At 39.6% G+C, this 13,773-nt stretch overlaps 1 protein-coding gene across 1 annotated transcript in view; it reads left to right on the forward strand.

The window, feature by feature from the left end:
- Positions 1 to 13,773, forward strand: part of grm8a (glutamate receptor, metabotropic 8a) — a 406,688-nt gene that overhangs the window by 155,027 nt on the left and 237,888 nt on the right. The window contains exons 4-5 of the mRNA XM_078242882.1: positions 11,743 to 11,878; positions 12,764 to 12,918. Of these exons, the coding sequence (XP_078099008.1) occupies positions 11,743 to 11,878; positions 12,764 to 12,918 (291 nt within the window). The remainder of the gene's footprint in view (positions 1 to 11,742; positions 11,879 to 12,763; positions 12,919 to 13,773) is intronic.

Genomic DNA, 13,773 nt, shown 5'->3' on the forward strand with positions numbered 1-13,773 from the left:
ATCAAGGATTTTGCCTGCAGAATTATTTAACAGATGCAGAAACCATGCTCCATTAGGTACTGCATACAGTACATGTATAAAGTGCAGATGTGTGTATACTACTGTATATTTAGCAAAATTGACTATTGTGGCAATGCTGGAGAACAACAGAGTATAGGGTATGACATTATAAGCCTAGAGCTGGCCCATTCCACATGACACTGCTATATATCAAAACAATACGTCAAAACCAACATAAAAAAACATAATTCTGTACACATACTTTGAAATAAACTGTGTTTATGTGTAATAATGTGTGCACCAAACCTTCCATTAACAACATATTACTTGCCCTGGGCGACACCTCATCCACTCTTTTAGATACTCATCAAAAGCGATTATCCTGCTATGGATATCTCTGCAGATATATATATGGGACTCAGAAGATGGATAAAGAAAAACAAAGCATTTTATTCCACTCACTTCTTTGTCAATAACATCAATTCTGAATAGTTCAGGCAGATCCCTCTTTTTGCAAAACTCCCCACATATGCTGAATCTTTGGTATAAAAACCAGAGCACATATAACCCTCCCCATGAAATCTTCTTTTATCACCCAAATGTGTCTTTCAGTGATATGTCCACCTAAAAGTAATGCAGAATAGTATTATAAATTCAAAATAATAATATTAATATATATTCTTGCAGTTTATATGGTGGAAGAAGACGAATTCCATTTTTGGAATGGATGTTTGGTTATCAGCAGGGTGCGGTTTCAATGACATTTTTGGTTTTTCATTCATCCGTTTCACTGTCGGGACTGTGAACCCACAGCAACGCATGGGGGAGATGGAACAGCATATAAGATAGTTGTTCACCGTCAGTGTGTACTTATAAGGACGTTTAAACCTGTATGTTAAACCTGTTTTTTCATTTTTCTGAGTGAGTGTACTTCTGCATTTCTAGTATTTTCTGTTATCTGCATCAGTCTTGTACACGTTTTCTTCTGCTTGATGACATACATGTAGCATTTTTGTACGTTTGCTTTGCTATGTATCTTTATGAGTTTGTTTGTGTGTATTTTTGTGTGTTCAGAAAAAAACAGCAAAGTTCCAGCACATATATTCAAACACATGCACGCACATAGCCCTAGTCTGAGAGCACTGCTGTAATTGGATGTCTGATTGCTGTCAGATAGTGTGTGTGTGTGTGTGTGTGTGTGTGTGTGTGTGTGTGTGTGTGTGTGTGAGAGAGAAATATGCCAGGGAAATGAAAGAGGAGAGAGAGAGAGAGAGAGAGAGAGAGAGAGAGAGAGAGAAAGAGAGAGAGAGATGTTCCAGACAGAGAAGTGGACATGTTCTCTCTTTGTGATCTCTGAGCTTAACGTTGACCTTGGCTTTTTTATCTGTGGTCTGACATCCAATCATCCCCTGCTTATCTCCCACCCCCCCTCGCCTTAGTCCGTACATCTTTTCATTTTTCCTCATGTCTTCCTTACCACCTTCTCATCCCCCTGATTTTTCCGCCATGTTTACTATCTCTTTCCATATCCTACATTTCCTTCTCTCCAGCTCTTTCCTCCCATCTGTCCAACCCGATTCCACCACCAGTCCGCCACCACACAGCAGATAGCCAGTGGGATATATCTGATTGATTGGAGGTATTGGTGATGCGTGACAGGTAGCAGAAGGTCAGGCGACTCAACGGCGACATTAACTGACTTATCGCCTGCCTGAGGACTCACAGTCTCCAGTTGCACTTGGCGACTCTCACCACAGTACTGATAGTAAACAGTTAGTTTGACTCTGGTCCTGGAACATGCTTATCCATCTGTGTGTAAACAAAGGTGCACGGTAGGGCTGCATGATATGTGGAAAATATCTAATTGCGATTACTTTTGAATGAAATGATTATAGTGTGATCTTTGCGAGGATCTTACTCCACCTCAGAGAAAATGTGAAACATTTTCTTTCTTGTTCCTTTTATAGCCACTAGGTTGAATGAATTTATATGGCTGTAGTATAAGTTAGTTATTCAGTGTATTCTTCAGTGTGGCAGAAAGTAAACTCAGGCAAACTGTAGCAGTATCACTGCCACTGGGTTTTTAAAAAACAAAAAGAAGAGGCTGAGAGGACCACACACACACACGCACACACACGCACACACACACACACACACACACACACACACACACACACACACACACACACACACACACACACACACACACTCCCCTCAGACCCGAGCAAGTGCTGACTTCAGCTAGACTGCTTGACTCCTGTGGTGTAGATAGACCTGCCATCCCACCCCCTCCTTCAACAGCACACGCACGCACGTACGTACGCACGCACACACGCACACACACACACACACACACACACACACACACACACACACACACTCAGATGGTAGGCGAAGTGAGACGTTAAAAGGCCAAGATCTTCTGTCTCTTTCTGTCTTGCTTGTTTTGTGTTTCTCTTCTTTCACTCAACTACTCAAACCTCCTAATCCACCCCCACACCCCCGTCATTCAGACTCACTATGTCCTTGCATCTCTCTTTCTCCTGTACATGCACACACAAGAATAATGAAAGACGTCTATGTCTGTACGAGGTTCAATCTGTACTCCCTGTACAGTTGTACAGATATCTGTAATACTGATGGAACAAGAGTCACACTCTTGCTTTTTAATTCAATGCCCTGCAACTTTACCCCAAAGAGGTATAATACATTGCCATTAAAATGTTGTCCTTTCAGCTGTCAGAGTGAGCTCTGATAATAAAGGTTCTTATTTACCTTTGTGTTGATGGAGAAAAAAACTCCAGGATGGAATACTTTGTAACATTTTGTCAAGGCATCTGGTACTGATCCAAGACAGCTACATGACGTAGGAAGTCTACAATAGCTAATTTGTAGGGCTGTCAAACGATTCATTTTTTTAATCGCAATTAATCGCCAAATTTCTATAGTTAATCACGATTAATCGCATGTTTTATCACAATTAATCGCATGTTTTATCACATGAATAAAATTCTATTATTTTGCATTTCAGAACTGTTTTTAAGTACATATTAACAATGGAAAGCCATTCTTACCAGTGTATCTCAATTGGGAATCAAATGAATGCAAAGAAAGTTACTTTATGAACTTGACTTTAAGATTTGTAATTATGTATTATTTATTTACTGTAAGTAAAAGAAAAATGTGTGAATCTGTTATTATTGCACAATTCCTACAAGTACCTAACCTAACTGAGCTGTAACACTAACACTTTGCTTATACAGTACAAACAAAATGGTCCAAAAACCGGTTGCCACAGCAGGACATTTGTAACCTTTACGTTTTTCTAATAAGGAATGTAACAATTCTCCTTGACAGAAAAGGAGGTGGACAATGTCCCAAATGACAAAAACAGTAAAAAAAAACTAAAACCTTATGCTGATATACATAGTCAATATAGTGTGCAGTAACTTCTAAATATTTTTGATTAATCACTGACGTCCAGTGATCACCGGTTAATGAGACAGCATTTGCAGCACTTTGCAGCAGTTCCAATTGGGCTGCTTTCTCCGTGTCATACAGGCTGTGTATGCGTGAAACTACTGTCCCCCTCGACAACTTTTTAAAAGTAAACTTTCCATTCAGAATCTTATTGGCATCCATTTCGGCGTCTCGCGCTCGCCATCCACTCAAAACGTAACGTTAGCCTACTACTCTTTGGCCGGCTCGCAAGCCCAAACAAGTGTGTGCGCATGCTGTGCGGCGTGCCTGTTGTTTTGTTTCCGGTCTAGCTAGATCCGGTATGGTGTTGTCGTTTTTCTGATGTTACTAGTTGTTGCAACAGCATGTGAAAAAAACGACAAAGTTTGCTAGGCCAAAAAGAACGTTAATCTCGCGATAAAAAAATTGACGCCGTTAAAATGGGTTTGCGTTAACGCCGTTAATAACGCATTTAACTGACCGCACTAGTAATTTGATAAATATCGCAGATGTACAAAAAGGAAGGGTGGTATCTACAAATCTACATGGCTATTACTTTCAATAATTTAAGTGCAGCATGAATGGATGATTATTCACTATGGTTACTGCTGTAATATTAATGTAATGAAAGATGGGGATGCCATGTACAGTACTACACTTCTGTGTTCTCTTTTTATACTGACATTTATCACTTTCTGTTTGAGAATAAATAGTTTTTTTGTAATTTTTCTATGCTGCAAACTAAAGTTGTGCTAAATTAGTTTTTAGCATGTAAAATAACCCCAAACAGGATATTATACTGATAACTATTGGTAGCAGTATTCAAACATTTAATAAAATAAATTTAATTTAATGTAGTTGTAAGTAGATATAAGTACATTTTATGTGTTTATTACTGTTCAGGTTTTGTCAACAATTACAACTTTTAAATTAATTGGGACATTTTGGAATAAAACAAAAGTAAATAAAAAAAAGTGGATGTTATCCATGTTTGCAAAGAATATTTAAGATATTACTATTAATGAATACCTGTGTTAAAGTCGTACTGTAACTTGTGTGGTCTTTCTTTTATTACTGAAGCCAGTTGAATATACATTAATTCAAGTACATTAGGTACCGTTGCAGTATTAATGCCGAATCCAGGAGGGGAGGATTCATAATAATAACACAAAGTATGCAGTCTGAAAGATAACTCCAGTGGCTATCACTGTATTATTAAATTCTGCTATAATATACTGAGGCTACAGTTTGAATTAGCTTTTTAGACGGATACTACAAATTATTGTATTTTGTCTGAGCACCACTTGAAACATTTTATTATGTGCACAGTAGATCATTGCAAATATCCAATATCCACTTGCTGATGCAAACTGCTGCCTCAATTTATACTCTGATAATTCACAGTGCTGTGGAGGCATCGCTCATAATTTTTTTTTATCTCAGTGTATATTAACACTGTGCTACTCGAACAAACATTTACCAAAAGAACACTCAGTTTCTGTAAAAACTGAAAGAACTTTGTCCATTTTCCCTCTCCCTTATCAGTGTTTCATTATCAGCGAATTATAAGCAATTTCAAGTTTTAAGTACATTATTGGCTCACAAAAGCTTTCCCACCTCAGGCTTGGTTGAGGTCTGAGCAGCATCTTTTTGGGTTCGGGTTAGGACCGTCTTCAATTTCTAAGCCCTTTTGAGGCTCTAAGGTGTGTCCTTTCAGGCATATTTTAATGGGAGGATGTAAATTTCCTGGGACAGCGGTTCCGTGGGTGTTGTCAATGATTCATTAGTAAGCCTGAGGAGAAGTTTCACTCCGTAGCAAAAAACTGCAGAACACAATATTTACCGCACCACTTCATCCACAACCGAGCAAAAGAGAGGGAAAAAAAACAGCATGCATGCACATACAGTAGCTTTTTGACTGCACACAAATACATGCAAAGCACATTGGTAAGCATAGACATACTTACACAAGCATGTGTAAGAAGCCACACACACACACACACACACACACACACACACACAAATCAGTGACTTCAAAGGCCCACGCTGCAGTGCCCCAAGCCATGAACAAAGCGTAGAGAAGCAGAGGGCAACTTTTAATTTTAAAGCAGTACTGATGAGGAGAGAAAGAAAGTGTCAAAATCAGTGTGTGCATGTTTGCTGTATGTTTGTGTGAAGATTCCCCAATAGTTCACTGTCAGGTTTTGCTATGGTGATGAATGCAGTGGGCAAAGTTAATTTCTTCCTGTGTTAATTTGTTGGGCACACAGAACCTCATATTTGGTCCAAGCATATTGAATGTTGTGCATGCGTGTCCTAGATTTGCAGAAACGCACATACTTTAGAGAAAGATAGTGAGGTGGGTGACACAGCTATATCTAAATGGAAGAATCATTAAAGGCAGGGACTTTGATTTCACTACCTTCCTTTCATTTTGTTTAACACTCACAACTAATGCGTTGCAGACATATGTATAAGGACACAAACACAGACATGCACACACGCACTCTGCCAGCAGCATAAAGGCAGCTAGGTTTAAAGTTACTCTCATTATTCATCTTGCTTAGCAGGAAACCACATTATTGTCTGTGTGTCCAAGCCGTACTGCCGGTATAACTACATTACAGGATGCAGGAGTGTATCATTGAGTGTGTAGGGTACTCAGTGCCGTGTTAAATAAAGATGAGAGGAGAAGAAAAGGAGACATAGGGAGAAGCAGAAGGTGATTATTGCAGCTGATAAAAATCTGCCAATAGTCATTTCTCTGTAGCAGCTCTATCTTGTCCAGGATTCATGTAAATGTCACGTGCATTGTTACGTGGCGTGCAAGTAATTGTAGTCCTCCAAGTTGTAGTTCTCTCAATTTCCGAGCTTCCATCGGTGGCTGCTTTCAAGCACATGGCACTCATTACAAATGCATCCACTGGATACTTTCTCTTGTTAATGTGATTGAAGATTTTGGTTCTTCATTTTATGACATGAAAGTTTGGTGCCATTAATTGCACACTTCTATAATATTGTACAATTGAATTTCCAGAAAATGGAGCACAATGATTTTTGTTCTTTTTCCTTACAAATGTTTTAAATGCTTTGGGGATGTACTCCCTGAAAAGTTTGACAAGCTGACGGTGAGAAAAACATTATATGAGATACTACACAGTGAGAAAGATGAGTGATTTCCCTTTTTCCTCCCCATTTGTGTCTCCGTTGGTTAATAGACGAAATTGTGCAGAGAGAGAGAAGAGTATGGGAGGGATTAATTAAACATTGAGACAGCAGCGTTTCCAATTTTGAAACAGAATATTAATTTAATCTTTAAACAGAGCGGAGTTAATTACCGACTATAAGGGTTTCATTCAGAGACACAACTTGCACCCTACGTCCTTTTTTTTTTTTTTTTTTTTATCAGCTGCAGTGAGGACAGACAGTTGCAAATGTACACACACAGACTACTGTATGCACTGCAGCTCATTGGTAAACACCTTCACATATGCACAAAACAGACATTTAGGCACACAAAATATGCTTTACACCTACATTAGAGATTTTAACAAACTAGGCACACACACACATACAGAAATATACAAACAGACACAAGAACTGCACAAGGAATTAGGATTCAGTCACATTCTATTCCACATGGAAGCCTCAATAATCAGGTTATTAGAGATAAACTGAGAGCTCGGTGTGTTGCTGCTCAGCAAATGTAGAGCCCATCATTCAATTAGCCCATTGTAGATGATCAAGCAACAATTGCTGAATTATGTAATAAACAGGCTATTACTGTGATCCATTACAGCTGAGACCATTCTTTAATTTGTGAAGTGAATAAAGAGAATTTTTAACTGGTTGAACACATTAGTATGCTGGGCGTGTAATGTGATGTCTCTAAACAATTAATTATCCAGTTTTTACACAATCAGCTAAATTATGAGCCTGCAGATTGTACTGTATATTTGGGGGTTGGGTAGAAGTGAAACAGTTCTGTCCATAACCAGTAGATGCTGCAGTTGACAGTGGGAAATGATTCAACAGCTTTTTACTCTTGATTGCTCTAAATCTAGTGACTCATTTAACCATTATCTGAAAATTAGTGAAATTATTGACATGTTGGCTGCCAAATCATGTGTTTATTGTTGTGTTTATTCACATGATAATGACTATCTGATGTTATCAGCCACTGTTTTTGCCCTTGCAAAAGAATTGGCAGCAGGGTTGTCATTTGATTTGGCCTACAGAAAGCTTTGACACCTGATCAGGTGCCTGAGATGCAGGTTTATTAAAGCAGATCTTCACTGAGATCAATACCTAATAATTTTTACTCGTACTCAGAGCTTTCCACTCAGCCTAAACAGGCAAAACAAAAATAGCTTTGGTATTATTGTTGAATTTTGTCATGCGTCTCTCTTTTTCTTTCCATTTCTAGTTTGCAATGTGAAGGACATCCTCGGTCTGGAGTATTGTGATATGCAAGGGTTTTGATGTTAAATCTCTCTTTTCCAAAGCGTCCTTTTTGTTCAACAACTTCGGCTTTCAACTAGACGTTCAGTGAGTAATTTAAAAATAAATAAAAAAGATGTTTCTATCCACGGTCACTGAACGGAGCTTGTTCTAGCTCTTTGGAGTTAGGAATAGGGTTTTTGGTTTTGTATTCTGTCTTTTGGTTCTATTTTTCTTTTATTTTATTTTTTTTAATTTCTTCTTTGCGGGCGGGGGGCCCTGGTGGGCTGGAATGGTTACCTAATTTTGTAGGTTCTATGGTCCTGCTTTCTCCCCCTGCTGGTTACTGGGAGAAGCTGCATGCTGCGGTTTCCAAATTTATTTGGAAGGGAAAATGTCCACGTGTGAAAACTTCCACTGCGCAGCGTGGCAGATTGGACGGGGGCTTGGCAGTTCCCAAATTTAGATGGTTTTACTGGGCTTTCACCCTTCGACCCCTTGTCACGTGGTTTGATCCCCAGTCGGCGGTTTCCTGGCGAGCGATGGAAGAGAAGATGATGCACCCTTGGTCTTTGGCAGATGTGCTATTTGCGAACATCTCTGTTAGGCATTGTCGGCTACGATTCAGTCCGATCATTTCCCATCTTGTTCAGATTTGGTGCTCGGTGGAAAAGTACTGTAACTCTTCCTGCAGGTGGCATCTTTATTCCCCCATTTTTAATAACAATGATTTGTTGATGGGGGGTAGGCCACTCACCTTCCTCCAGTGGGAAAAGGGGGGCATTCACCTTTTAGGACCTTTTTGGTTGTTCATTACTAAAAGTGATTCACGGGGCATGGTATCCACCCTATATCAGTATATAAGGGAAGCCTCACACCACTTCCACTAGACAGAGTATGGAGGAGGGATTTCCCAGGGCTAGAGCTGGATCTGGACTGGATGTATGGAATAATGTTAAATTGGCTTCTAGAAATCCCGATCATCAGCAAATCCACTATAATTTTGTCTATAGGACTTATTTGACCCCTCGTAGGCTGTGCCTAATGAAAATTATTGGTGATGCTTCATGCACATTGTGTTCGCTAAAGACCATGGGCACATTTCTTCATATGTTTTGGGAGTGTCCCCCTGTTGCACGGTTCTGGCAAAATGTTGCCTCAGAACTGACGACATTCGTTTCTGGGACAGTTCCCATGACAATACCAGTTCTGCTACTGAATGACACTTCACTCCAGATTTCTAAATGTCAGAAAAGGATAGCTGGACTTTGCTGGGCTTACAGTTGCAAAGAAAATGGTAGCGGTGCGCTGGAAGTCCCCACACACTTTGACCATTAAGCAGTGGCTTCAGACCTTTCTTGACATAGTTTATATGGAACTTTCAACAGCCCGCATCAATGGTGCTAGACAGGTGAATGTGGATATGTGGCTTTGAATGGGAGAGACATTAAAAGGCAGACTGTGACTACAGTTGCCAGCCCACGGGGTCCTGGGGAGGGTGGGGTGATATCATTTTGCATATGTATGTGTGTGTATATATATATAATCCTTATTTCATTTTAATTCATTCATTTTATATTATTATTCATTTGGGGGGGGGGGGGGTTGCATGTACTGTATGTTCTGTTACCTGTAACATGCTGCTGATTGTGTTTATGTTGTTTGTTGAATAAAAAAAACATTTGATCACAAAAAAAAGATGTTTCTCCTGAGCTAACCTCACAGCTTTCCTTTCAACAGAGTGGCAAAGGTGCACATTATAACTGATGCTCGCTTTTAATGAGCTGCTTTTTTGGCACCATCAAAAACAGGAAGTATTTTTGGGGTAGCAGGGCATTTGGCTGCGACACTGTCAGTCACGTGTGTCTGTGAGTGTGTGTACATAAACGCTTACACACAGACATTCAGATATAATTCAGTATTGTCTTTTTCTGGGAAGTGTGTTTCCCATTGGGACAGTTATTAATGATGGGAGTGACACTATAAAACAAAAAAACAATGTAATCACTTTTGTACTGATCCAAGGACAACGGTTGAGAGAATGCAAACATCAGCGCTTGCTGATGACACTGCATGCCTTGTTTCCTAATAATTAGCTATCTGTCTGTACGTATACAAAAGTGTATATCAAGTTGATAATTATCCTTGAGAACACATTCTAAAATTCCAAGTGTGTGTGTGTGTGTGTGTGTTTGGGGGGGGTAGATGGGGATGTCTGTGCAGATTTTGTCACTGTAGTGATTATCCTTGAGGGGATTTTAATTTGAGGCTAATGAGTATTGGTTTTATCAGTAATGCACGCTGGTGTGCGAGCATCTGCATGGTTACGAACTTGTGTGTGCGATTAAGGGGAATGATATAGTGAAAGCGACAGACTGTTCAGATGTTCAATAAATGGGATGGAACAGGCAGGGAGGGAAGGAGAAGGGACATTGACTCGCTTTTTCATAAGCACACAAATGCACGCAGACGAATGACAAAATCTAACATGTAGAAATGCACGTACGCACGCACACACACACACACACACACACACACACACACACACACACACACACACACACACACACACTGTGAATGTATACAATCATTCAGTCTTATTGTGCACAGGATAAAGCAAATGCAATGACAATCCTCTTTCACACACACACCTTTACACCTTGAGCTGGGCTAATGATGTAATGAAACAGAGCTAATTAACAGAACAGCTTAGCCTACATATAGAGTCTGGATTAGTGCAAAGCAGTATGGGATGTTGGATTCTGTGTGTGAGAAAAGTAGAGAATCGGTGAGAGTGTGTTGGGTGTATGTGGTTGACAAAATCTCCCTCATTATCACATATTGTGAGTGATTTAACTAATATTGCTGACTGCTATTCTCGTCATCCTCCACAATAGGAAATGAAGTCACCATAATTTCCTTTCAGCATTTTTTTTAATTTATTTTCTTTTCTTTCCATCCTATCCTCCATTATTGTATCTCAAACTCTTTGCCTCTTTCCTCCCCACTATTTATCTCCTCCTCTCCCTCTTACTTTCCTCTCTCTTTTCCTCCGTTTTCTTAATAGGGTTTTTCTTTGCCGTGTCCATCATGCCGTTATCCCTAGTCCTTTCTCTCCCAACCTTTTGTTATTTTCTCCGCCAAGGAGGTTATGTTTTTGGTTCAGTTTGTTTGTCAGCAGGAAAACAACTGGCCCGATTTTCATGAAAGTTGGTGGAAGGGTGTGGTATGGGCTAAGGAATTACCCATTGAAATTGGGAGCAGATTGGCCTTGGTGGAGGTCTGTGCTCCTCTAGTTTATTTTATTTCTCTGCTCCAATTATCTGTTTTTGTCTACTTCAGTTCCTTTATACCTTGTCTTATTACACCCAACACTCCAACTCTTGTTTCATAATATGTCTGTTTTGGCATGAATGTTTAATATGGCAATCCGTGATCCTCGTATATTTTGAATAATGCGCGTCTTATTGCTTGTCGCTGTTGTGTTTTGGCAATCCCCAATATCACTTGGCCAGTAGTAGTACTACATCCTGTGGTTTTGATTTTTTTTAGATTTTCTTGATTTCTTTCATGGTGGCTTCTGTGCTGATGCACTAACTGTCCAGTTATTCTTATATTTATCTCAAAATGCTGATGCAGCTGGACGTGCAAAACCAAAACACTGTCATGCACCAGATGTTTCCAACCAAGTTTATAACACAGTTTTATAAACTGGGTATGGGCCAAATCAAATGAGAGTGACTAAATGTGAGTGATGAATACAAAATTAAGAATTGCTAATCAATGATTAAAATACAGAGAATTCATTCTTTCTCTCTTTCGATGTCTCTCTCTCTGTCCCAGGTGGTGTGTGTATCGCCCAGTCCTTGAAGATCCCCAGGGAGCCCAGGCCAGGGGAGTTTGACAAGATCATCAGACGCCTGCTGGAGACCTCCAATGCCAGGGCCGTCATCATGTTCGCTAATGAGGACGACATACGGTACGTGCTACGCACTTAAACAAGTGCTCTGCTGCAACTGCTCTTTTCTGCTGCCTTGACTTCTACACATGGTTTAGTGACGTATTGTGTTTCATTTTCCGCTTATTCTATTATTAAGATACCCACATGTCACTTTTAATTACAGTGTAAAAGCAATAATGATCAACAGACTATTCCTTCAAAAAATATATATCATATCATATATCATCTATCAATATCATAGATGTTAAACTACTGATATTATAACAAGCAAAAAAAATGTTTTCAATAAAATTGTCCTATTTTATATATATATATATATATATATATATATATATATATATATATATATATATATATATATATATATAGGGCTTTAAATTGACACCCGCCAAATGCCGGTAAAAATGAACTTTGGCAGGTAACATTGTAAAGTTATTAGCCAATTTGGCCGGTAATGAAAGCAGCAAACAACACTGCGTCTGTTTGAATCGGCCAGCTACAGAAATGTTGCCAGATTGGTCTGTTTCCACCAAGAAATTTGGGCGCTTTCGTGAGTGTTTGGCTTGGAAATGTAATCTTCATCTGGCAACTGCTCGTAGTACTAATCCTACGTTTTCCATGAACACCATGTAGTGTCGTACAACAGTTGGCTACGTCTCTAGCGTGCAGTATCGATGAAATTAAGTTATTAAAATGTGTTGAAATTATTAAAAATTAGGCTAGTGGAAAATCTGATTGGCTGGAAAAATGGACTGGCCATGTTGGCTGGTGATTAAAAATTAAAATGTAAAGCCCTGTATGTATATGTGTGTGTGTATATATATATATATAGGCCAGAGCCATTTTTGTTGTTCTTTTTTAAGCTACATAAACACTCTAATTCTCTGGTCTCTTCTCAAACAGACGAGTTTTGGATGCAGCTAAAAGGAACAACCAGACGGGTCACTTCCTGTGGGTGGGTTCGGACAGCTGGGGGTCCAAAATCTCACCTGTGATTGGCCAGGAGAAAGTGGCCGAGGGAGCCATCACGATTCTTCCCAAACGAGCATCTGTGGATGGTAAGGGTGTGTGTGAAGAAAACAGAGACACGTGCAGTACCGCCATGCCCCTAAACAGTAACTGACAATAGATAAAGGGACATCTCTTATAAGAATTGTTGAAGATGCATAAATTTTTTTAGTTGCACTGAGATGCTTTCCTCACACCTGGCTGTGTGACAAATGAAAGGAAGCTGTGTGTGTGTGTGTGTGTGTGTGTGTGTGTGTGTGTGTGTGTGTGTGTGTGTGTGTGTGTGTGTGTGTGTGGTCTAATAGATCAAATTGAGGGGACAGGGAGGAAAGAGCAGAAAGTAAAATAAACCCATGTTCCTTAACTCTTGATGCCAGCGGATAACAAGTTTTTGCTATTAGGCCAGGGAGGATATCCTCATTTGCTCCCTGTCAGAGCTCACTATTAGATAATTGACTCCTGGAGGGACACAAAGACGACAAGATATAAACTGAGAGTAAGGGCGAGAAAGCTGATGTAGAGGTTTAAATGAATCAAAGTCAGCTTTGGCTGGTCGACATGAGGGAACACGCTATGGGGTCTTCAGAATACTGTAGACAGAGGAGTTGTGGGGGAGATGGAACCAGTGCTTACACTGAGTTACCAAATTATTAGATATACCTGACACTCTGATGCAATCTAATCCAATAACCATGCAATAGAGTCTGCCTTTGCGAAGTGCTCAGCTTTTGTTGACACTGAGTCAGGGAGGTGTTGAGTTAACTCTAAGGTTATTTTTAAGGCAGTAGTTAGCACTCGATTATAATGACAGGTGTTTCTAATATTTTGTCCACCACTTTTACATTCCTTAAGGTTGGACTCTGTTCTATTATATTATTTGCCCTTTAGGCCTATCCGATTGGTTT

This window comes from Sander vitreus, chromosome 23 (assembly GCF_031162955.1).
Source record: "Sander vitreus isolate 19-12246 chromosome 23, sanVit1, whole genome shotgun sequence".
Classification (NCBI taxonomy): Eukaryota; Metazoa; Chordata; class Actinopteri; order Perciformes; family Percidae; genus Sander; species Sander vitreus.